This window comes from Mandrillus leucophaeus, unplaced genomic scaffold (assembly GCF_000951045.1).
Source record: "Mandrillus leucophaeus isolate KB7577 unplaced genomic scaffold, Mleu.le_1.0 Scaffold139, whole genome shotgun sequence".
Taxonomy (NCBI): Eukaryota; Metazoa; Chordata; class Mammalia; order Primates; family Cercopithecidae; genus Mandrillus; species Mandrillus leucophaeus.
The window spans coordinates 1072660-1098290 of record NW_012101354.1 but is presented as its reverse complement, the minus strand read 5'-3'; the positions used below and the strand labels follow the sequence as shown (position 1 = coordinate 1098290).

Below are 25631 nucleotides of genomic sequence, written 5' to 3'. Positions count from 1 at the left end.
GGTTCACGCCATTCTCCTGCCTCAGCCTCCCGAGTAGCTGGGACTACAGGCGCCCGCCACTATGCCTGGCTAATTTTTTGTATTTTTAGTAGAGACGGGGTTTCACCGTGTTAGCCAGGATGGTTTCGATCTCCTGACTTTGTGATCTGCCCGCCTTGGCCTCCCAAAGTGCTGGGATTACAGGCGTGAGCCACTGCGCCGGGCCACTTTTGTTTCTTTTTTATTGCTGGAAAATGTTTCAGAAGTTCCTTCGTTTTTTCCCAGAGTGTCATTATAAGTAAGACTATACAAAACTCATTTTCAACTGCCACCATGAGCCAATTTTACACACATGCTTGTGCGCACACGCACACACACATCCTTAGTGTTGTTTTGTGTGTTTAAATTAGCACAAATGGTACCATATCATATATGTCATTCTGTCGTTTATCTGGTTCACTCAACAATGTGTTTGATATATTAGGCTCCTTCCTTTAAGCTACCTTGTAGTACTCTTTTGTAATAATATATTGCATTTTATCTACTCCCCCCCTTGATGAGCATTTAGACTGTTTCTATTTTTTTGCTATTACAAACAATGCTCTAATGAAAATTCTGGAATCTATTTCCTAACGTGTACATGTGAGTGTCTCTATGTTATAGGTTTATTGGGTAATTTAGCATGTATAGTTTTCAGTTTTATTAGGTGTTATCAAGTTGTTTTCCTTTTCTTTTTTTTTTTTTTTTTGAGACAGAGTTTCACTCTCGGTGCCCAGGCTGGAGTGCAATGGCACAATCTCGGCTCACTGCAACCTCCGCCTCCCAGGTTCAAGTGGTTCTCCTGCCTCAGCCTCCTAAGTAGCTGGGATTACAGGCACCCACCATCAAGCCCGGCTAATTTTTGTATTTTCAGTAGAGACGAGATTTCATCATGTTGGCCAGGCTGGTTTTGAACTCCTGACCTCAGGTGATCCGCCCGTGTTGGCCTCCCAAAGTGCTGAGATTATAGGCATGAGCCAGTGCGCAAGGCCTTAAACATTGCTTCAGACCTCAGTGACCTTTGCCTAGAGGTGTAAAGCTTGACTCTAATCTACCCTGACTAAAGAACAATGACTCTGGAGCATAATCTTGGCCGGAAGCATGTTAGAACTGCCCTTCTAATTGCCAGTCTCTGATTTTGTTCAATTTAGCACAGATTAGTGAGAAATCTGAATATCCATCATCAGACAGGTTCACTGGTCAGAGAAAGGTGTGGAGGTTGAGCACAAAATTTCCTCTCCCTATTCCAGAACTTGGGAGTTACACAGTTCAGTGAACCCTTGAAGGTAGAACATCAGAGGAACAGAGGGCACAGAACTGGATGTGTAAACTGTTGATCTTCCAGGCATTCCTGGTTGTGAGCTTTCCCAGTATGAGAGGTGCTCAGCACGGGGTGGGCCGGGCCTAGTGGTTCAGGGGAATAACATGTGTTCTGAACGTGTGTTTATTCTTTTCAACTTTATTATTTTTATTTATTTATTTTTTATTTTGAGACAGAGTTTCACTCTGTTGCCAGATTGGAGTGCAGTGGCATGATCTCCGCTCACTGCAACCTCCACCTCTCGGGTTCCAGCGATTCTCCTGCCTTAGCCTCCTCAGTTGCTGGGATTACAAGCGCCCACCACCATGCCCAGCTAATTTTTGTATTTTTAATAGAGACGTGTTTGCACCATGTTGGCCAGGATGGTCTCGATCTTTTGACCCCGTGATATGCCCTCCTTGGCCTCCCAAAGTGCTGGGATTAGAGGTGTGAGTCACCACGTCTGGCCTTATTTTTGTTCCTTATTTTTGAGCCAGAGTCTCGCTCTGCCACCCAGGCCGGAATGCAATGGCACCATCATGGCTCACTGCAGCCTCGGCATCCTGAGTGCAGGCCGTCCTCTCACCTCAGTCTCCTGAGTAGCTGCGACTGCAGGCGCACACCACCAGGTCTGGCTAATTAAAAATTTTTTTTGTAGAGATAGGGTCCCATTATGTTGGCCTTGAACTTGAACTGCTGGGATCAAGTGGACTGCCAGCCTTGGCCTCAGAAAGTGCTGGGATTATAGGGGTGATTATATCAGAAAGTGCTGTGCCTGACCTTATTTTAAACAATGTCTCCAAAGGGCTGAGGAAGGAATGAGGACTAGATGAACTAAAATTTCAGAGAGGGGAGAATTTTTCTGAGGTGAGTTGAGTATATGTTTAGGATTGAGTTTAACCTAGACACAATGCCTCTCCTTGGGAAGACCACCAAAAGTTTCTGGTGGTCATGCAAAGCAACTTGGAAACTTAGGGGGCCTCTAATTATGGCCAGTTTTACCTATGGAATATTTGCTGAACACTGGGAATGTGCAGGAGCCTGGAGAGTCAGGCTAAAAACTCCTAAAAGGCAGACTGAATCTCCTATGGTCTGTAATTACTGATTTTAAAAAGTAGATCTGCTGAGGCAGGGCAGGGAGAAGAGCCTCAATTACTCAACTGGTCTTCTCCTCCTCAAGATATCTGCCAGATTCTGAGTCTGCATGAAGTAGAAGCCTGGAGAGCTAGCTCAATATCATTCCGTATTTCAGGGCAGAGAGGAGGAATACCTGTCCAGTTTTCTTTTTTATTTTTTTATTTTTATTTTTTTTTTTGAGACGGAGTCTAGCTCTGTCACCCAGGCTGGAGTGCAGTGGCCGGATCTCAGCTCACTGCAAGCTCCGCCTCCCGGGTTTACGCCATTCTCCTGCCTCAGCCTCCCGAGTAGCTGGGACTACTGGCGCCCGCCACCTCTCCTGGCTAATTTTTTGTATTTTTTAGTAGAGACGGGGTTTCATCGTGTTAGCCAGGATGGTCTCTATCTCCCGACCTCGTGATCCGCCCGTCTCGGCCTCCCAAAGTGCTGGGATTACAGGCTTGAGCCACCGCACCCGGCCCAGTTTTCAATCAAAGATTGTGAGAGGCCGGGTGCAGTAGCTCACACCTGTAATCCCAGCACTTCAGGAGGCTGAGGTGGATGGATGGCATGAGTTCAGGAGTTCGAAACCAGCCTGGGCAACATAGTAAGACCCCCACCTCTTAAAAAAAAAAGAAAAGAAAAATTAGCCAGGCATGCTGGCACGCACCTGTGGTCCCAGCTACTCGGGAGGCTGAGGTGAGAGGATCACCTGAGCCCAGGAGGTAGAGGTTTCAGTGAGCTATGATTGCACCACTGCACTCTAGTGTGGGTAACAGAGCAAAACAACAATAAAAGGTTGTGAGAAGAGGGGTGAATCAGGCTGAAACAGAAACCCAGTCCTGACACAGTCTAATCCCAGATTTAATTGAAGTGATCAAATCCTTACTCTATCTGCCTAATAGAAAAAAGGGAAAATTCTCTCTGGTAGAAGATAATATGATATGACTCCTCTACATTTACTCATAATTTCTGGCAAACAATACAAAATTGTAAAACTTGTAAAGAGAAAAGTAAACGTGACCAAACGTGACCAAAATAATAAAAAGAAAAAAGATAATAGAAGCAGACCAACAGATGATCCAGATATTAGAGTTAGCATTCAAGAATGTAAAATAACTACTATTAACATGTAAGGAAAATAGAGAAAATGATGAATATATAGATGAAAATATAGATCATTTAAACAGAGAAATGGAATCTATAAAAAAGTCAAATGAACGTATTAAAACTGAAAAAAATCTGAAATTAAGAACTCAGTGTACAGGTTTAACAGCAGATTGGGTACAGCAGAACATAGGATTAGTGAACTTGAAGACAGATCAGTAGAAAATACTCAAACTGAAGGACAGAGATTTAAAAAAAGAATAAAAAAGAAAAAGAAAGAAGGAAAATTGGGGTAAGCTAAATTATCTAGCATACATACAACTGGAGTCTCAAAAGGAGAGAAGAGAGAATATTGGGCAAAAGCAATATTGGAAGAGATAAAAACAGTAGTGCAGCCATGGATAAGCTGGACATGTTTTCTTTCTTATCTTCCTTTTATAGCCCCTGAGGCCAGATAATTTTCCAAACTGATGAAAGATATCAACTCACAGAGTCAAGAAGCTCAGCAAACCCAAGCAGGGCAGATACAAACAAAACCATTCGTAAGGATATACTAGTAATACTATTAATCACTGGCCAGGCGTGGTGGCTCACGCTCATAATCCCAGCACTTTGGGAGGCTGAAGCAGGTGGATTACCTGAGGCCAGGAGTTCAAGACAAGCCTGGCCAACATGGTGAAACCCCATCTCTACTAAAAATACAAAAATTAGTCAGTCATGGTGGCATGTGAGCCTGTAATCCCAGCTACCTGGGGAGACTGAGGCAGGAGAATCTCTTTGCAAGTTTGCTTGAACCCGGGAGGCAGAGGTTGCAGTGAGCCAAAATCATGTCATTGCACTCCAGCCTGGGCAACAGAGCAAAACTTCATCTCAAAACAAACACAAAAAAACAAACAAATAAAAAACTATTAAACATCTTGAAGTCAGAGGGAGAAAAGCCATATTACCTTCAAAGAAACAACAATATGACTAATAGGTAAATTTTCAACAAAAACAATGGAAGTTCGCTGGGTGCAGTGGCTCACACCTGTAGTCCTAGTACTTTGGGAGATTGAGGCAGGCAGATCACCTGAGATCAGGAGTTTGAGACCAGTCTGGCCAATATTATGAAAACCCATCTCTACTAAAAATACAAAAATCATCTGGGCATGGTGGCGCATACCTGTAAACCCAGCTATTTGGGAGGCTGAGGCAGGAGAATCACTTGAACTCAGGAGGTACAGGTTGCAGTGCGCTGAGATTGCACCACTGCACTCCAGCCTGGGCAACAGAGTAAGACTTTGTCTCAAAAAACAAAACAAAACAAAAAACCAAAAAACAAACAAAAAACCAGTGACAGCCAGGAGATGATGAAATAACACATTTAAAGTTCCAAAAGAAAGTAACTATCAACCTGTGCCAAAGGATAAATGCTACAAAAATAAAAGTTTAAGAAAAACACTTTTACCAAAACAATCTTGAAGAGGAACAAAGTTATAGGTCTCACATTTCCTGATTTCAAAACGTATGACAAAGCTACATTAATCAAAACAGTGTGGTACTGTCATAAAGATAGACATACTGGTCAGGTACGGTGGTTCATGTCTGTAATCACAGGGAGGCCGAGGTGGGAGGCCGAGGTGGGTAGATCATGAGATCAGGAGATCAAGACCATCCTGGCGAACACGGTGAAACTCTGTCTCTACTAAAAACTACAAAAAATTAGCTGGGCGTGGTGGCGGGTGCCTGTAGTGCCAGCTACTCAGGAGGCAGAGGCAGCAGAATGGTGTGAACCCTGGGAGGCAGAGCTTGCAGTGAGCTGAGATCGTGCCACTGCACTCAAGCCTGGGTGACAGAGCGAGACTCAGTCTCAAAAAAGACAGACAAAGAATAGAATAGAGAGCCCAGAAATAAACATTCACATACATGATCAAATGAGTTTTGGGCTTTTTTTTTGAGACAGGGTCTCACTCTGTTGCCCAGGCTGGAGTGCAGTGGTGCAATCATAGCTTATTGTGGCCTTGAACTCCTGGGCTCACGCAATTCTCCTGCCTCAACCTCCCAAGTAGCTGGGACTATAGGCACATGCCACCATACCCGGCTAATTTTTAATGTTTTTGTAGATATAGGATCTCATTATATTGCTCAGGCTGGTCTTGAACTCTTGAGCCCAAGAAATCCTCCTAATCCTCCTACCTTGGCCTCCCAAAGTGCTGGAATTACAGATGTGAGCCACCACACCCAGCCTCAAATGAGTTTTGGCAAGGGTGCCAAGACCATTCAATGGGGAAAGTAGAGTCTTTTCAACAAACAGTAGTGGGAAAACTGGATATACATGTGCAAAAGAATGGAGTTACAGCACTACAAACATTAATTCAAAATGAATCAAAGATTTAAACTAAGAGCTAAAACTGAACTCAGAACAGGGGAAAAGCTTCATGACATTGCATTTGGCAATGATTTCTGGAAATGACACCAAAGTCAGGACAAGAAAAGAAAATAAATAGGACTACATCAAAATTAAAAGCTTTTGTGCATCAAAGGACACTTTGCAAGACAGACTCAGTTCCAGCCTTTACGGAACTTTTAGCTTAGTAAGGCAGACAGTCTTCCAAGTTATGACGAATGCTATGAGAGGTGTTATAGAATTGAATTACAGAGGATATAAAACTTCAAAAATCCTCAGGGTATCCTCAAGGCAGACTCACATACTAGTGCAGCCATGGATACATTGGATATGTTTTCTTTCTCATCTTTCTGTTCTAGTCCCTTGGGACAGACCTTGAGTAGGTCAAGAAAGAATCCTTAATTGTATTGGAGTTGAAAGTTCAAATCCCATTCTCTTAAGAAGTGGAGTAGCGGGCTGAGCGCGTTGGCTCATGCCTGTGCGCCTGTGATCCCAGCACTTTGGGACCTGAGGTGGGCAGACCACCTGAAGTCAGGAGTTCGAGACCAGCTTGGCCAACATGGTGAAACTCCATCTTTACCAAAAATACAAAAATTAGCCAGGCATGGTAGTGGGTGCCTATAGTCCCAGCTACTCAGGAGGCGAAGGGAGGACAATTGCTTGAACCTGGGAGGTGGAGGTTGCAGTGAGCCAAGATGTCTTGTGTCTTGTTCTTACCTTTTGAATATTGCATCATCAGTAGTTAGCAGTTTGCTTTCTCTGACATCCTACTCTCAGGCTGGATGGCTCTGGATCCTCTCATTTAAATAAGTATTTTATGTATAGATAAAATATATAGCTATATTACCCCACCGGTAACATAGCTTCTAAAAGCTCAGGGTCACATCCCTGAGGTGACCCTCTCTCGCCTTAAAGTGTCTGCCTGAGAAAACTCAAGGTTGTCAAAATACGGGCAGCTTCCTTCCTTCTTTCCCTCCTTCCTTTCCTTTCCCTTCCTTCCTTCCTTCCTTCCTTCCTCCCTCCCTCCCTCCCTTCCTCCCTCCCTTCCTTCCTCCTTTCCTTCCTTCCTTTCTCTCTCCTTTTTTCTCCTTTCTTCCTTTTTTTCTCTCTTTCCTTTCTTTTCTTTTTTTGAGATGGTGTTTCGTTAGCTCTGTTGCTCAGGCTGGAGTGCAGTGGCGCAATCTTGTCTCACTGCAACCTCTGTCTCCTGGGTTCAAACAAATCTCTTGCCTCAGTCTCCCGAGTAGCTGGGATTACAGGCATGTGCCACCACACCCGGCTAATTTTTGTATTTTTTGTAGAGACGGGGTTTCACCACGTTGGCCATGCTGGTCTCGAACCCCTGACCTCAGGTGATCCGCCCATCTAAGCCTCCCAAAGTCCTGGGATTACAGGTATGAACTACCGCGCCCAGCCTGAGGTGGGCAGATTTCTTGGCCTCAGGAGTTTGAAACCAGCCTGGGCAACATGGTGAGATCCCCCCCGATCTCTACAAAAAAAAATACAAAAATTAGGCTGGTCGTGGTGTCTCACGCCTGTAATCCCAGCACTTTGGGAGGTTCGGGTGATAGGATTACCTGAGGTCAGGAGTTCGAGACCAACCTGGCCAATGTGATGAAACCCTGTCTTTATTAAAAATACAGAAAAACCCCCCAAAAATTAGCTGGGCACGGTTGTGCACACCTGTAACCCCAGCTACTGACGAGGCTGAGGCTGGAGAATCGCTTGAACCAGGGAGGTGGAAGTTGCTGTGAGTTGAGATTGTGCCACTGCACTCCAGCCTGGGCAACAGAGCGAGACTCCCTCTCAAAAAAAGAAAAAACAACAACAACAACAACAACAAAACTTAGCCGATTGTAGTGCCTGTAGTCCCCAGCTACTCGAGAGGTTGCAGATGGAAGATCACTGGAGCCGCGGAGGCATAGGTTGCAGTGAGCCGAGATCACGCCACTGCACTCCAGCCTGGGTGACAGAGCCAGAACTTGTCTCAAAAAACAAACAAAAGACACCTAAGGACAGTGTTGAGGATAGTATCCTCACTAGTCTCTGTGGGAGGATGGAATCCTAACTTCCATAACTGCCAGCTAGCAGACATCACTGAGCTAAGCACATTTACATTGACTAATTCTGTAAATGTTCACTTCCCTGACTCTAATGACCCTCTGTCTCACCGTCCCCTAACCTCGTTTTCCCTATAAAATACCCATTACTTGTATACAAATTGCAGTCCAGTTCAGTTCATGCTGAACTCTTTTTCCTTATTGCAGTAGTTACTACTGATTGAAATCTGTCCTTTCCACTTTATTGTCTGGCTTTGTTTATCTTTGACAAAGTTCACCAATTTCAAGACACTGTTTCCAGCCCCTGCTATGGGGTTACATTGAGAAGGAAACCCCTGGAATTTAGTTTCACCCCTACACTTTCAGTGGAATTTTTCTGCTTCTTTAGAGGTGCGCAAGGGCCCTTGACAATAAGGAAACTTTCAGACTTGTCCAAGGTCCCACAGAGAGTGCTTGATCCACCCGAGCTATCACATCCCACAGGGAATACACAAGAGTATACATTAATACTTTTTTTTTTTTTTTTTTGGAGACAGGGTCTCACTCTGTTGCCCAGGCTGGAGTGCAGTGGGGCAACCTCAGCTCACTGCAACCTCCCTTGGGTTCAGGCAATTCTCCCACCTCACCCTCCCAAATAGCTGGAATTACAGGCGTGCACCACCACGCCTGGGTAATTTTTTTTGTTTGTTTTTGGTTTTTGTAGAGATAAGGTCTCACCATGTTGCCGAGGCTGGTCTTGAATTCCTGGGTTCAAGTGATTCTCCCGTCTTGGCCTCCCAAAGTTCTGGGATTACAGGCATGAGCCACCGCACCGGGCCCTGATTCCTTTTTTATTCTGGCTTCAAGATTCAGTTCTACCGTTATCGGCTGTGTGACTGGGTAAATCACTACACCGCAAGCCTCGGTTTCCTATTTACGAAATGGGTCGAATAATGCCTGCCACGTGGGGCTGCTCTGAGGAGTACAGATGTAAGAGATCCTGTGTCCACTGATATTTTCATGTGGGCTTTTTGATAATGATCCAAAAGGAACATGAGAACTGTGATTTCTCGGCCAGGCGAGGCGGCTTACTCCTGTAATCCCAGCACTTTGGGAGTCCGAGGCAGGCGGATCACCTGAGATCCGGAGTTCGAGACCAGCCTGGCCAACATGGTGAAATCCCCTCTCTACTAACAATACAAAAAATTAGCCGGGCGTGGTGACTCATGCCTGTAATCCCAGCTACTCGGGAGGCTAAGGCACGAGAATCGCTTGAACCTGGGAGGCGAAGGTTGCAGTGAGCCGAGATCGCGCCACTGCACGCCAGCCTGGGGGACAGAGCGAGACTCCGTCTCAAAAAAAAAAAAAAAAATTGTGATCAGCGTCTTTTAAGTGGCCACCTCCCTACCCCACCTTCATGCCTCCCTCCTCCTTGAATCGTGTGTTAGAACGCTGTGATCTGGTCCAAACTCCACGGAGATGCGATGTGAAGCGACGTTGGGCAATTTCAATTCCCTGTCTCGGTCGCCACCTAGGATTACTGCACGTTCAGCTGCGACCTCATCAACATGGCTGCTGGAACTCGCTTACAGGAAAAAGAAAGAAGTGACACTGAAGGATCACTTCCGCTTCCGTTGGCGCAAGCGCTTTCATTTTTTCTGCTACCGTGACTAAGATGGAAACGTTTTTGGGGTCGCGGTCCGGACTTTGGGCGGGGGGTCCGGCCCCAGGACAGTTTTACCGCATTCCGTCCACTCCCGATTCCTTCATGGATCCAGCGTCTGCACTTTACAGAGGTCCAATCACACGGACCCAGTAAGTTCTCGGCGCTTTCGCTTGCGTAGGGGGAGGGACCATGGGACCTGGGGCCTGGTGCTGCCGGCCGGTTTTGAGAGCCTGGGAAGGTGACGCGAAGACCCCGGGGGCGCGAACGGCAGGGGAGCTCGGAGCGCAGAGTCCTGGAGAATGCAGAATAATTGGAAGGAATTGTAGAAAATCAGAAGCGGAGCTCAGTGCGCGAAAGAGGGCGCAGGCCATCCCCCCGCTCAGCTCCCACCGTTCTCACTCTTTAGGAACCCCATGGTGACCGGGACCTCAGTCCTCGGCGTTAAGTTCGAGGGCGGAGTGGTGATTGCCGCAGACATGCTGGGATCCTACGGCTCCTTGGCTCGTTTCCGCAACATATCTCGCATCATGCGAGTCAACAACAGTACCATGCTGGGTGCCTCTGGGGACTATGCTGATTTCCAGTATTTGAAGCAAGTTCTCGGCCAGATGGTGTAAGTCATCCAGAGAACAGGAGAATGGTTCCCAAGTAGAGAGGGGAGTCCCCTATTTTTTATTCCCTTCGATGGAATGGGGGGACTTGATGTTGCGGCGGGGGACTGGGACAGTTGTTGGAGGTCGGCGATCTAAGAGTGTTTGCAATAAAGTTTTTGGCATTAGGAGGTGTAAAATGGGGGAAGGTGTGGTAACTTCTTTTGGGGATGGGTGGAGACCCCGACTTAATTCTCTCCCTTTTCTCACAACCAATTCCTTTTAAGGATTGATGAGGAGCTTCTGGGAGATGGACATAGTTATAGTCCTAGAGCTATTCATTCATGGCTGACCAGGGCCATGTACAGCCGGCGCTCGAAGATGAACCCTTTGTGGAATACCATGGTCATCGGAGGCTATGCTGATGGAGAGAGGTTCATATGAATACAAATAACTTATTTCCTTTACCACCCAACCTAGTACCTGTGTAGAATCTCTTCTGTCTCTTCTCCCCAAGTGAATCCCACTTTAACTCAGACCCCATGGTCCCCTTCTTCAGCTAAGATGAACCTAAGGTGAAATGAGTTTTGATCCATTGTGTCCTGTTAGCTTCCTCGGTTATGTGGACATGCTTGGTGTAGCCTATGAAGCCCCTTCGCTGGCCACTGGTTATGGTGCATACTTGGCTCAGGTAAGTAGTGAGTCTAGAAGTGGGGAAAAGGGAAGACAAAAGGAAATGGATTAGTGGTTGTCTCCTTTTCTCCTGAAATTCTGATACGAGGGATGGGCTGGGATCCCTATTACTGGGCAGATGGTTTTCTTTGTAGTCTGGGGGCTGTAGGTGTTGACACTGATTTCCAGTGACAAGATGGCATGTCTGGGAGTCAGCAGACATGCAAAGAGAGGACACCCTAGAACTTCCGCTTGAAGTTGCTCTTAGCTTATTAGTAAGCAGAGTTCATTCTGGTGAGGCACGAGGTAGAATGTCATCTTTTCACTCTCATGCTTTTTATACCATAGATTTGAGACAACTAGCCTGTTATTCAGCCCAATATCTACCATGGTTTCCCCCAATCTCCCTAGCCTCTGCTGCGAGAAGTTCTGGAGAAGCAGCCAGTGCTAAGCCAGACCGAGGCCCGTAACCTAGTAGAACGCTGCATGCGAGTGCTGTACTACCGAGATGCCCGTTCTTACAACCGGGTGAGGAATGTGCTGGGAACCTAATTGGTGGGCTCTGAATCCTTGCAATCCCTGGGTCTCTATGCTTTGAAGAACAGATTGCCTCACTTGTGTAACTCCTATTTTTACCCTGGGGAAGACCTCCACTTGACCTTTCATTTAAGGACTTCTTTAAGGGGTGGGCATTATTGAATGCTCTGCTTTTTTCCAGTTTCAAATCGCCACTGTAACTGAAAAAGGTGTTGAAATAGAGGGACCATTGTCTGCAGAGACCAACTGGGATATTGCCCACATGATCAGGTTAGTAATAGGAAAAAAATTGGTGACAGATTGGAGAGGTCTTTGGCTTACACTAAGCTGGGCTTTTCTGGGAGACTCACCCAGGAAAATGGGTGGAGAGGGTTTTGGTTGGACGGTACAGCTATTTTTAGGAATTGATCCCTTTATGCTTTACACTTTGTTCTTTCTTCCTTTTTTAGTGGCTTTGAATGAAATACAGATGCATTATCCAGAACTGAAGTTATACCCTACTTTTAACTTTGAACTTGGTTGGTTCAAAGATAAAACTCTTTTGTAAAGTAAATAAATTCTTCAGAATGCTTGCTGAGTGGTTTTTGTCTGACTGGGTCACACCAAGTGCAAAACTGCTGAGTACTGCTATGTGCCATCTCCCTTGTTGGTTGGAGAACCCTTAGGGTCTTGCAGCACATACAGAATTCTCTGCACGATACAGAAAGACACACTAGCGTCATTTGGAGCTGTATTAGAAGCAGAGCTTCCTGTAGAAGCGACTTAATTTTTGTGTGCTAACTGGCTTTTTGTGTTCAAATTCTTCTCCCAAATCTTCTCCCACTACACTGGATTATCAAAGGACACAGATTTCTTAATGTTGGCTGTGATTTTCATTAAAATACCACTTTAAAGATAATCTAGTAGAGCTGTTCTGCCTCAGGTTGCCCTCAAGTCAGCTGGGACATCAGCCATCCCTGGAATGGTTCTAAACCTGAATATTTTACAGACAAAATTCTCATTCTGTTGCCCAGACTGGAGTGCAGTGGCATGATCATAGTTTACTGCAGCCTTGAATTTCTGGGCTCAAGCAACCTCTTGCCTCAGCCTCCCAAGTGCTGGGATTACTGGCATGAGCCATCATGCCCAGCCTGAATTTTTAAAATGAACACTGTAGGTGACTCTGACACATACCCTCTTCAAACTTCTTGAGAAAGAAAATATAGGCAGCAAATTCAAAGTATAGAAATTCAGTGAGAGAACTGAAGGAAAAATCAAACCATCCCTCCACTTGCATTGTCCCTAACAACAAACTTGTAAGGCAAAAGAAAACAATGAGCTTTCAACCTGAAACCTCCACACATTCAGTCTCAACACAGAAAATAGTCAATAAATACATGTTTATTGATTAAACTGAATTATAAAAAACAAAACCAAAAAAAATTTCCTTCTACTACTAAGCCATGCAGGCAGAGTCCACAAAGACAACTTCCTGGCCAAAACCCAGCTGATCCACTGTTGGTATTATGATCTTAAAAAAAATTACCCATCAAGAAAGTCAATCATGTGCAGAGGACAGGAACCCCAGCTCTGCTAAGGCTGTGGCTGCTGCAGAAACTACCAAAGAGTAGGATTAAGTTGTTGTAGATAGAAGTGACCAATCAGTTCTTGAACTTTCTCAAAGGCAAAGGCTGACTTCAAAGTCCATAGTCAATAAAATGGCATCAGGCAAAAAGCTGGGGAAGAGAAGCCCAGATGGATCCTTAGTTGTTTTCAGATGTCAAGGGTTCACAAAGCTGGCCAAGCTGTTTCTGGAAGGGACTTTTCCAGTTCACTATATTATAGTGTGCTGGGGGATGAAAAAACAAACAAACAAAAAAGCGGGGTGGGGTGGGAGAAATGGGTGGTAACAAATGTCACACCTGTACCACCAGGCCCATCACATCTTGAGCATTTCCCAGTCTGTGAAAGCCTATTAAACAAGGTCACCTAGAAAAAAAACAAGTTTATAAATCCATTTCCCCTCATTTTATTAAATGTTCCACTTATGTACATTTTAAAGACGAACCATTTACAAGCTTGTGCAGGTTGCCTCCTTGGCTCACAGGAGGGGAACATTGTTGGAAGTCTCAGGATAAACAGAAGACTTGGTTTTTTGCTCCTTTTCTCTGTACGGTACAGTACGTTTTGGTTTAAAACCATGAGTACATACAATTAAAAAAATCCCTCATGCAAATTGTAGAAAAAATTTTTTCCTTGAAGCTGGCAGTGAAAAATAAAGATTCATGTCATTTTCTTTGTGCACACCCCTGTGCGCTTCTTCCTATCAGATTCTTCCCTAAGTATTAAGAGAAATAGGGGAAAGCCACAGAGTACGCTGGATTTCAACAAGTAGTCTGTCTTGTCTTTTTGAAGTTCAACACTTCTTGAACAATTAGCTCCTGACTATAGGACCAGCAATCCCTTAAACAGGCATGTTCGCCATTTAACAGGATGAAGTTCAATAAAGTAGGGACTGCCCCTGGGGGCTTACAGGATGAAGACTCAAACTGGAAATGGCTTCCACCCTAAAACTGTTTGATCACCTCAGTACCTCTTGCTTGCTAATAACACCTGTATCATCCTTTGTCCAGAGTGATGGATGGTGTGAGAACGGGGAAAGGGGCCAAGGATCACAAGTGCAAAAAATATTGTTTATGTCATGTTTTGGAGGGAAGGTGGTGAGGAAAAGACAAATCTATTCATTCTGGATAATTAAAGGTGGTTTCATGCATTTTTAAAGCCACAATTTTATATCTAGGGTTGCTGTAGAAACCAACATCTCTGGAGAGGGAAGGCAAGAAAAGGAGAAGGAAGAGAGAGTTCAGTGGGACTTTTTTTTTCCATTTTCATTTTTATATAAAAGTGTTAAGACCACAATGAAAAAAGTTTTTTATCCATATATATAATAAACCAGTTTGTGAGCTACATAATTTGTCTTTCCCATCTTCAGAAATGTTCTCACATTGACAATGATTAGATAGCATCATGCCCAAAGACATTGGCCACACAATAAAACAAAAAAACCGGAAGTACTATGATACAATCGAGGTAAAAGGGGAAACAAAATTTAACATTCGCCCACAATTTTTTTTTCTTTTTCTTAATTTTGTCAGAAAAATACCAAACACAGTGATTTAAATTTAAAAAAAAAAAAAAGTCACAAAAACCTGTTTTTAGCAGAAGTGAATGACCAATGGGCCAGCTCCTTGGCTCAGATGTGATTACTATTGGTTTTCCTAATTAATCCACAAATCCACAGGGAAGTGTAAGTCAACTTCAGGGGGGAGTGGTGGTGTAAAATTAAAAAATATAAACCAAATACCCCACCTGGTATGCCCCCTTTTCCCTAAGCCCCTTTACCCTCCCTCACATGTTCCCACCCCCACTCCACACCCCCTCATGACCCCACTCAAATCTCCATCAGATCTAGGTCAGCTTCTTCAAAGCCATAGAAAGACTCGGTCTCACTTTCACCCTCAAAGAGCTGGTGAAGGCTTTCAGGCTCAATTGTCTCTTCAGGAGATGATCTGGGTCGTGGAGTGGAAGACTCAGAATGTTCCCCACTCAGCTTCAGTTGCTCCTCTAGGGAGGCAATTAGCTCCTCCTGCATGTCAGCATTTCTTGTAGGTGAGTTAATGTTGCCATCAGGGCCAGGCAGAACACTAGCCACCAGGAAGGAGCGCTGAACTAGCTCTGGACAGTCCCCAATGACACCTAGCACTTCACCCAGCCAGACAAGCACCAGCTGAAGGAGGACATCAGAATCACATGCAGTATCTGCCATTTCCCGAGCCTGTTCCTTCCACTTTTTATGCAGGAAGTTCTTGACAGTTCTTTTGATGCATACATCTAATGGCTGAATTTTGGAGCTACAGCCTGCTGGGACCACTGCAGGCAAAGTGCTAGAGGCACTAAGCATAGCCAGTACCTCTTCTGACAAGTGAGTGCGATGACAGTCCATCACAAGCATGCCTTTGCTGCGCTGGCAAGCTGTGTGCTTCTGCCACACTCGAGTTGACCACAGCTCCATTATCTCATCATCACTGTAGCCACTCTCCTTTGCCTCTAGCAATATGGAATCTGGCATGTTAGCAGGCTGATCCATCTGCCCTCTGTAGAAAACCAGGGTGGGAAGGACAGTGCCATCTGCCAGAATGGCCAGGACTACATCACACCAAGGTTCCCCTGTGCCCACCGTCTGCAGGGCATTCTCCTTTCGGTCATCACTGCTCAGCACCTCTGTATCCAGGAACAAGGATATCTCGTCAATAGCCACAATCATAGACAAGGGTAAGTCCTGGTTGTGAATCTGCCGTTGTACAAATTCAATGAAGAGTCCTGCATTCTCTGCCACATCCTTAGGTAGGGTGTGGGCCACAGCTCGCCGGGCATGGGGAGTCAGGTGGTGCCGCAGCATGAAACGCACAGCCCACTCATAGGAGATCTTAAATCCCCCTTCCAAAGAACGTCCTATTTTGGTGGCCTTCTGGAACAAGGTCTCCTCATTTACAGGTAGCTGTTGTTCACGCTGGGTTAGCACCCACTCAGCCAGTTTCTCTTCTGCCTCAAAGCTTAGATATTTGCCCTCTAGATTCTCCCCCTGGGAGGCCTGGAAACGTCGAAGCCAACGCCGAATACGTCGCTGGGGATTTCGGAAGTGTTCAGCTGCCTGTTCTGTATTGCAGCATAGAGCAAACAGTACTACTCGAAGCTTCTTCACAGACAGCTGCTCCTTTTTGCCAACCCCACTACCACCACCACCTGATGCTGGCTCAGGTTCCTGGGTGACCGGGCTCCCTTCATCCTGATCATCAACATTCAGACATTCAGCTCCCTCCGTAGCCAATGGTGGAAGGGCTAAAGGCTGTGGGTGAGTGGGGGTTGGTGGTGGGGTTGCAGTTGAGGCTGGTGATGGGAGTGCTGGGGCTAAGGGAGTTGGTAGCTCTTCAGGCTCAGCTGGGGTGGCCCCCGCAGATTTCACAGTGGCAGCTTTGTTAGTGGGGAAGGAAGGAGGAGGATACATATTCTTCACGTTCCGGTCATGCACTCGGTCACGAGTCTGGCCATGCCTAAAGGGGTGAGGAGCAAAGAGAGGAGGAAAAATCTCAGTTCAACTAGGAAATTGAAATAATAATATGATAATAATAATAATAAAGAATAAACACACTGCAAATCAGAAATTAAATTGTGAGGTGAGTGAGTTTTTGTTACCTTGAGTGAGCTATCCAAGTGAGTCCTATGGAAAATGAAACAATAAAAAAAGTTAGCTCAGTGAAGAAATAAGCCCTCCAAAGACAGTGCCCTGGGATTTCAACTTACTACATAAAAATACGCTGTTCACAGTGACCAGCTTTCCCAGTTTTCTATAAACTTTAGGTCGGAAGGTTTCTAATTTGGTACAGTACATCTCAACGGTGAATAAGTGAGGCCAGGTGGGCATGCTCCTGATGCATACAGTACGAACCTGGATCTTTTTTCCTCCCCTTGCTCAACTAATCCCCATCTCTCCTACTTACCCCGTGGCAGGATGCTGCTGGATCTGTGAGAGGGGTTGAATACCAAATGCTTGGCCATAGCATCTCCCACAGAGGTAACAAAGGTACATGAAGTGCAGGCCAGCTTGATTCCACTAAAAAAGAGAATCGAGAATATCTAAGAGAAATACAGCAGTGACACTTGAGACCATTAAGCTTTGAAGCTTAAGAAAGAAAAGGAATGCCCTCCCACTTTCTCCGAAATTAATTCACATAACCACCTCTCCAAATAATGAAAAACCTGAAAATTAATTAATGTAAAAACCTGAAAAATTAAGATGCTGCCAGTAAGTTTTTTCTTACCTCACAGAATTTTTAAACAAAGCCAAATACTTGGGGCTCTTCCGTGGAACATGATTGCTGAGAAAAACAAAGAAGTGGTAAGAGTTATGGAGTTCTGCTGGCTAAGCTACAGATCACCAGCCAGTGACAATCCCCCAACAAAAGAGACACTTCTTCAGTGCATCCTAATCTCAACCTAAGCCAGTTTTCCTGTCACCATGCTTCTTAAACTTTAATATGCACATGAGTCCCCTGAGGATCTATTAAAATTCACATTCTGATTCAGGAGGCCTAGGGTGGGGCTGAGAGCCAGCATTTCTAACCACCTCCCACCTAATACTACTGCTACTTGGCCCTAGTAGCACAGACCATCAAAACTGAAAAAACAAAGCCTCTCACTCTGCTAGGAGAGAAGAACAAATAGCTCTAAGAGTTGAAGGAGGAAACATATTAGGAGCAGGGGAGAAAATGAAATGAGTGCTCAAGAATCTGGCTGGGACCAGGTGCAGTGGCTCACGCCCATAATCCCAGCACTTTATGCGGCCGAGGCGGGTGAATCACCTGAGCTCAGGAGTTTGAGACCAGCCTGGCCAACATGGTGAAGCCCCATCTCCACTAAAAATACAAAAATATCAGCCAGGTGTGGTGGTGCACACCTGTAATCCCAGCTACTTGGGAGGCTGAGACAGGAGAATCACTTGAACCCAGGAGGCAGAGGTTGCAGTGAGCCAAGATTGTGCCATTGTACTCCAGCCTGGGGGACAGAGCAAGACCCTGTCTCCAAAAAAACAGAAAGAATCTGAACTCTCAAGCTAAAATACTGGTTAAAAAACAACTTACTTGATCATGTGGTTGGCATAAGCTCGAGAGCAGCAGGTGCTATAGCGACACAGAGAGCAGTGTACATAAGTAGGGAAATGATTAGGGAAGTCTGGGATCTCGAAGCTGCACTCCAGGCATGTCTGCCGGCCCATGACACTCCTGTGGGAAAAAAGAAAGAATTCTCATTACTGCCTCAGGGGTCCCCAAAATGTAGGATTTTCAGACAACAAACCCTGCTAAAAAGCTACCAGATCGCACTGTGTATCAGGAATAATCCTGCCCACCCAGTCCCCACCCGCCCAGCACTTAGAAGAAGGTGCTGACATTTTCCTAACAGCTCTCTTCTGGATGCTGCGCTGGACAGGGGGATAAAGGAAGACAGGCAGAGGGTCCATGGAGGAGGTCAGCGGTGCTGCCTCCTGCAAGGCGCTGGGAGGTGTATCATTAGAGGATACAGGAACAGTTCGTGGCTGCCCTCGGGAAGCCCGGATTGTCACCTGAGAAACAAGGGAAGTAACAATGAGACATAACCCACGCAGAATTTCAGAATACTGAAAATCTCTATTCCTCCCTCCCTGAGCCTATAAGACACTGGCAAACTCTTTACCTTGGTGCCTGGTTTCAAGCCCTCCAGCTGCTTGGGTTTACGGAAGGTTTTATGGTGTTGAAGTTTGTGTTCAATTTTGTCCTTGGCAAAGAGAAACTGTAGCCGGCATTTGTTGCAGTGATAAACATTTCTCTTCTGAAGTGGGGGAGGGAAAAAAAGAGACAAAATCCCTTAAAGGTTCCTAATAAATTTTCTTCCTTGAGGAGAAAGCAGATCAATGTCAACCATATCATTCTTCCCACCTTTTTGTTGATAATTTAAGAGAGTAAGAAAGAAATATGCGACATGACCACAAAACCTACCATTGAGAATCATCACCTCCCATGATCTCAAAGAAAGATGGTAGATTCTAGTCCAGGATGACTAAGTTCTCAAATCATCCGTTCCTGACTTGTTTAACAATTTGAATGAGTGATGTAACCTTTATTTGTATTGTATCTTTACATTGCTGACAACTGGACATTCTCCTGGACATTCTTTTTTTTAAAAAAGGACAATGTACATAGTAAAGAAAAGCCATACTTTTTTTTCTGTACTCTTCTAACTTTGCTTTCAACTCCGACACTCAGTTCCCTTCCATACAAATGACTTATTACCAGTTTCCTGAGTATGCTTTCATGGACAGTCTACACATGTAACTGTATCACAAACACATTCATATCCAATCATTACCTGCCCCACCCCCCTTTTTTTGAGACAAGGTCTCTGTTGCCCAGGCTGGAATGCAGTGGCATGTTCACAGCTCACTGCACGTCCCAAGTAGCTGGGACTACAGGCACGCGCCACCATGCCCGGCTACTTTTTGTATTTTTTGTAGAGACTGGGTGTCACCATGTTGCCCAGGCTGGTCTTCAACTCTTGGGCTCAAGTGATCTACCCGCCTTGGCCTCCCAAAGTGTTGGGATTATAGACGTGCACCACTGTGCCTGGCCCTCACTTTTTTCCCTTTCCTTTTTGCAGAAATGTTGTCTCACCATGTTGCCCAGGCTGGACTCCACCTCCTGGGCTCAAGTGATCCTCCCACCTCAGCCCTCTTCTTTTTCTCCTTTTAATACAAATGATAGCACTTATCTTGCTGTTTTCCCACTTAACACATCAGTATATACAGATACGTCTCCTGGTGAGACCATTTTGAGGATTCAGTCTGCCTAGTATTGAAGTCCTTCAAAAATAGAACCCATGTCTATGATTTTCTTTAGTAGGATAACAAGTTTAGGCTGAGAGACAATTTCCACCCCCCTATTTGGAAATACAGTTGTGGTAGATGATCAGCAGTCACTACTGTGCAAAGGAGACTACGAGCGTAATAGGGTGCGTATGTTTGTGTGCACATGTATGTGACTATTAAGCACACATTCTCCATTTTGAATCCTCTTATATACCTTTCACTCTCCTCTAGTGGCTCTCTTCTTGTAGTATTTTAAAACGAAGTCATAGCTTTTCATCTTATAAAGTAAATAAACAAAAGCAACAAGAAATTCTTCTTTGCCACTTCTTCCTCTGGATTTACCTACCCTGGGGGTCCTCCCTTTTTATAAATAAACATCTTTAAATACATCATCTTCATTTCCTTACCTCTCATTCATTTGTTCTGCTGAAATCTAACTTCCACCCTACCAACCAACAAAATGGCTCTCATCAATGTTGCTAAATTAAAGGCTTGTTTCTAAGTCCTTATGTTGCTTGACACCTTCCTGTAACATACGACATTTTGATCACACCCTTTTCTTTAAAATACTTTCTTCTCCCCAGTTTCCTTAATGTCAAGACTCTTCTGGCTTTCTTCCTAGTACTATGGTGGTTGCTCTATAGATAAGAGACTTCAAATATCCTAAGCCTTCTCTTATTCTCAACAGGGTTGGGGGGCCCATGGCATTTAAGTTTAAAATCTACAGGATTTATTTAACGCTGATTCCTAAATATCTTTTCTGCAACCCAGAGTTCTCTCCCAGGCTTCAGATCTATTATCCAACAGATACACTTGACATCCACAGATACTGCTAACTTACAATATCCAAACTCATGATCTCCCCCCTCACAAATATACTTTCTCTATTGTTTCTATCTCAGCAAATAGTTCCCTCATTCACCCAGTTGCCCAAGACAGAATCTTAGGCACTATTCTTAACTACTGCATTGCTACCTTCACCTAATCCATCTCTACATCATAAATATCACAAATCTTCTGAATATCTCTCAACTCTACCCTCTTTTTCTTCATTTCAAAAGCCAATAGCCAGTATCATCTCTCACCTGAACTACTGAAAAAAGCCTTCTACCTAGTTTCCCTAACTGTAGTCTCAATCTCCTTTAATCCATTCTCTGCAGTGCAAGCAGTATAAAATCTTAACTAAATCTGAACACATCACTCCAGGGCTTAAAACCCCTTTAATAGCTTCCCAATGACTTCTTTTCATGGCTTAAAAGACCCTCCATGATCTCTCCCTGCCTAACTTCCAACTCCTCTGTCTCTTACACCCTACACTGAATCTCTCTCAATTTCTTGAACCTCCATAATCTTGCTTTGTGCCTTGGACACACTGTTCTTCATCTTATTTCATCTGGCTCAATCTTATTCATCCCTCAGGTATTGAAGAACACTTCTTTCTGGAAGCCTTACTAGGCACCCAGAATAGCTATGTGATTTTCTATATCCTATACTTTCCCCAACACAGTGCTCTTCATGCTTTATTGTATTGTTTGCCTTGTTTACCACTAAATCTCTAGCATCTAGACTGGTACATGGCACATAAATGAATTCAATCAATTTCTACAAACATATGCATATTATAATCTCTGCCCAAATTATTTGCCTAGCTCAGCCCTGGCCCCAGCATCCATGTTTAAAAAAAAAAAATAAAGAGAATATGGGAATTGCTTGGTGCCTAGTACCTGGTGCCTCATGTAATGCTGTTGGAATGCATTGCCATTTTTGAAGACCTTCAGGCAATAAGGGCAGAGCAGATGCCGGGTATCCTCATGGATCATCCGAAAATGGACATCTACCTCAGAGTAGAGTGAGGAGCGATATTGACACACCTGAGTCACATAAGAGGGAAAATAAGGCTAAGAATGAAGTGAACAACTGAGAGGCCTTAAAAAAAAAAAAAAAAAAGTAAAGCAATAAAAACTATTATATAAAAAAAAAAGTTTTCCCAAATGCATAGAAATCGAATTATTTTTCTGACTTTGTAATGCTGGGCTATGTCTGTGATAGATTTAGCTATTACTTTAAAAACAGGAAGGGACAGGAAAGTCTAAGAACAATCCATGTTCTATAAGAAAAATAAAGCCTTTTCTGTGAATTTCCAAAGGGCACGTTCAGGAGACAGACACTCCGTTAGAATATGCACATGTTCCCTGGCTAGTCTACTTGTGGACATGTTCTTTTATGTTTTCCTCCTGCATGGAAACCCTGAAGATAAACTGTGTTTACTATTTCTTCTGTACCTACTCAGAGTTCCTAAACTGAGTGTATGCAGTAGGTATTCAGCAATATTCATTAGCAGATTCTTTGTGTTCTGCCTGAGAGCAAAACTGCTAAAACTCCCTGGAGAAAAAGGCAATACCTGGCAAACATAAGGCATCTCTCCAGGCTTATGAGTATCCTTCATATGCTGGAGAAATAGTGGCTCACTTTCAAACGCCCACTCACAGATCTTGCACTTGGCTGTAAGAAGAAAAGTAATCAATAAATCCACTTGAAAATAAGACAAAAGTCCTGCTGACTCACAATCTTTATTTTCTGACTCCTTTATTTTCATTTTCAACAATCAGTAAATCACAGGTCCCTTCTGTTCTTTCTTTAAATGGCTCCACCTTAACATTTGTGTTGCTGATAATCTTATGTATGTAGCTCAGACTTCTTACCAAAGCTTCGTTCTAGATCTTATCTATAAGACATTTTAAATTGGTTATTCTATCATCAACTCTAACCTAATTCAGCATCCTTCTGGCTTACCAGTGTTTCCCTTTTTCTTTTCCCCATTTCTTCCTGGGCTCAAAATTTAGGCACTATCTCAGACTCCAAACCCTGTATTCTGTCACCATTATTTCAAACTGCATGTAGGAGCTGTCACTTCTCTATTCTTATAGGCAAAAACTTGGTAGTGACTCATATGATTTCCCACTGCTAATCCGCTGGCCTCCAATACTTCCTACTCTCTTTGAAATTGTCCATTTTGTCAAGCTTATGAGAAAAAATTTTGACAAAATTTTATGACACAAATTAACAATTTTGTCAACTTATGAGACAATTTTTGGTAATTTCATGTTGGCCAGGCTGGTCTCGAACTCCTGATCTCAGGTGATCAACCTGTCTCAGCCTCCCAAAGTCCTGGGATTACAAGTGTGAGCCACTGTGCTTGGCACTCCCCATTTTTTTTTTTTTTTAAGAGACAGAACCTCACTCTGTTGCCCAGGCTGGAGCATGATCACAGCTCACTGCAGCCTCCTGAGTAGCTAGGACTATCCTTTGAGCTCAAGCGAGCCTCCTGTATCAGCCTCCCAAGTAGCTAGGACTACACTGGTGCACCACCATGCCCGACTAATTAAAACTTTTTTTTTTTTTTTAGGTACAGCGTCTTGCCATGTTGCCCAGGCTGGTCTGAAACTCCTGGCCTCAAGCAATCCTTCTGTCAATCCACTTCAGCTTCCCAAAGTGCTAGAATTACAGGTGTGAGCCAGTATACCAGTCAATTTTGGTAAGATTTTTAACTGCTACATATTTTGAATTATACAGTATAGCAAAAAGATATTATTTACATTTTTCTCACTTTAATTGGAATTAGTTTCAAATTTTTGCAAATAAGAAAACTGGAAGCTTAAAGCCTTGGGCATTTACTGGACAATGTCTAACCTCCCCCTGCCAGCTCCCTACACCCCAGCCAAAGAAATATGAAAAGAGTTGAAATCTTTTTTTTTTTTTTTTAACTACCTAGAACCCTGGATTTTTGTTTTTGTTTTGAGACAGAGTCTCGTTCTGTCTCCCAGGCTAGACTGTAGTGGCTCAATCATGGCTCACTGCAACCCTGACCTCCCAAGCTCAAGCAATCCTCCCATCTCAGCCTCCCAAAGTGCCAGAATTACAGGTATGAGCCACTGTGCCTAGCCAGGTAATTTTTTAAAGTAAAACAAACAAATAAAAGCCAGGGGTTCTTAATCTGGGGTCTATGGAACAGGCCTCTAGGGACCCAGGTATTCTCTGAAATTATTTGCAAAAGACTAAAATGTAGATTTTTTTAGGAAGAGGATTCACACATTTTTTCTCAAAGGGGTCTGCAACTCCACTTAGAAACACTGTATAGACGTACATTAGGTGCTATGACGACATGGATAAATAAGAAATTCTGCATAAAGGAATGAGGAAAAACTACAATAACATAAAAAGCTGAATTGTCAAAGAAGAATGGGGCTCAGCCACCCAGAGAGAGGACCAAGAGAAAAGCAGGAGGAAAGGCAAGTAGGTATGAAAGTTAACCACATGTTTGGGAAACAGTTAACTAGCAACATGACAATATTATCTCTTTTCCACCCACCCCCTGATTTGTTTACCTCTTTCAGTTTTTTTTTCTTTTCTAGAACACCTTTAAGCAATCTTTTGTCCAGGCCTTTCTTACTCTGTTTTCCCTGGGCAATCTCATTCAATCTTTCTCCTATAACCTATTTATCAGCTCTATTTTCACAGCTGTCATGCAACATCAATAATAAAAACACTTATTAAGCAATTTCTAATGTACAAGCATCATGTTAAGATTTACATGTGTTGGCTGGGAGCGGTGGCTCACGCCTGTAATCCCAACACTTTGGGGGACCGAGACAGGCGGATCACCTGAAGCTGGGAGTTCAAGACCAGCCTGACCAACATGGAGAAACTCCGTCTCTACTAAAAATACAAAATTAGCCGGGAATGGTAATGCATGCCTATAGTCCCAGCTACTTGGGAGGCTGAGGCAAGAGAATCGCTTGAACCCCGGGAGGCAGAGGCTGCAGTGAGCCAAGATGGCACCACTGCACTCCAGCCTGGGCAACAAGAGCAAAATTCCCTCAAAAAAAAGAAAAAAAAAAGATTTACATGTGTTATCTCAAGAAAACTAATGAGGTAGGAATTCAAATATAAGTGGATTCAGGAGATCTCTGGTAACCTTTGACACATCAGTTCTACAGGGGAAGGCGCTAATATAGAAAAAGATTCAAGAGGGAGAATGAATTGATTCTCCATAGTGGCTATCCTAACACTGTCCCTCTGAGCACCATCACCCTCATTCCCTCCTTAACACTTAACACAGTCTCCTACTTTAAGGAATTAGGCATGAATAACTATAACTTTTGCTGCTTGTTTTGTAAACTATGGAAGGATAGATCTCTTATATCTTCCTAAGGCTCTTCCAACCTCATCATGCCATGTATTCCAAGATTTTGTCAATTTGTTTTCCCTGTCTTGAATCTTCCCCACCCCTGACAGTTTCCGACTCCCAAACATGGTTAAGCTCCCTAAAGCATCCTTCCCTCAATCCTATTTCTTCCTCAGTCTATTACTTCTCCTTTCCGCTAATGCAAGATTTTTTGAAAGATTAGAATAACCTACATCTGTTACCTTTAATGAGATGCTCAGGAGGTGGAGGTAACGATGCCAGGAGGAAAAATGTTAGAATATTTGAAGAAATGGGCGTGGTGGCTCATACCTGTATTCCCAGCACTTTGGGAGGCCGAGGCGGGTGGATCATGAGGTCGGGAGATCAAGACCATTCTATCCTGGCTAACATGGTGAAACCCCATCTCTACTAAAAACGCAAAAAAATTAGCCAGGAGTGGTGGCGGGCGCCTGTAGTCCCAGCTACTCGGGAGGCTGAAGGCAGGAGAATAGTGTGAACCCAGGAGGCGGAGTTTGCAGTGAGCTGAGATCACGCCACTGAACTCCAGCCTGGGCGAAAGA

General features: G+C 44.1%; 2 protein-coding genes across 3 annotated transcripts in view; one reads left to right on the top strand and one right to left on the bottom strand.

The window, feature by feature from the left end:
- The first annotated feature begins 9593 nt into the window (after positions 1 to 9593).
- Positions 9594 to 12003, top strand: PSMB4 (proteasome (prosome, macropain) subunit, beta type, 4). Of its 2 annotated transcripts, none has more exons than XM_011973537.1 (7): positions 9594 to 9781; positions 10039 to 10245; positions 10510 to 10656; positions 10832 to 10913; positions 11306 to 11422; positions 11613 to 11701; positions 11881 to 12003. In XM_011973537.1, the coding sequence occupies exons 1-7, from the start codon at positions 9642 to 9644 to the stop codon at positions 11891 to 11893; spliced, it is 795 nt and encodes a 264-aa protein (XP_011828927.1). In that variant the 5' UTR covers positions 9594 to 9641; the 3' UTR covers positions 11894 to 12003. The 2 variants fall into 2 exon arrangements, with proteins under 2 accessions (XP_011828927.1, XP_011828928.1); XM_011973538.1 differs by having other exon boundaries at positions 11613 to 11705; positions 11881 to 12000.
- A 788-nt stretch (positions 12004 to 12791) lies between these two features.
- POGZ (pogo transposable element with ZNF domain) overlaps positions 12792 to 25631 on the bottom strand; it is a 38930-nt gene continuing 26090 nt past the window's right edge. Inside the window, exons 10-18 of the mRNA XM_011973536.1 lie at positions 22267 to 22367; positions 21590 to 21736; positions 18698 to 18832; positions 18415 to 18587; positions 18109 to 18249; positions 17290 to 17346; positions 16969 to 17081; positions 16664 to 16688; positions 12792 to 16521 (exon numbers count right to left, since the gene is read on the bottom strand). Coding sequence (XP_011828926.1) covers positions 14862 to 16521; positions 16664 to 16688; positions 16969 to 17081; positions 17290 to 17346; positions 18109 to 18249; positions 18415 to 18587; positions 18698 to 18832; positions 21590 to 21736; positions 22267 to 22367 — 2552 coding nt within the window. The 3' untranslated portion in view covers positions 12792 to 14861. The remainder of the gene's footprint in view (positions 16522 to 16663; positions 16689 to 16968; positions 17082 to 17289; positions 17347 to 18108; positions 18250 to 18414; positions 18588 to 18697; positions 18833 to 21589; positions 21737 to 22266; positions 22368 to 25631) is intronic.

Coding starts and splice junctions, on each gene's coding strand:
- PSMB4 (XM_011973537.1), top strand. CDS start 9,642: ATGGAAACGTTTTTGGGGTCGCGGTCCGGACTTTGGGCGGGGGGTCCG. Junction 10,657..10,831: donor GGCTATGCTGATGGAGAGAG/GTTCATATGAAT, acceptor GTGTCCTGTTAG/CTTCCTCGGTTATGTGGACA. Junction 11,423..11,612: donor ATGCCCGTTCTTACAACCGG/GTGAGGAATGTG, acceptor GCTTTTTTCCAG/TTTCAAATCGCCACTGTAAC.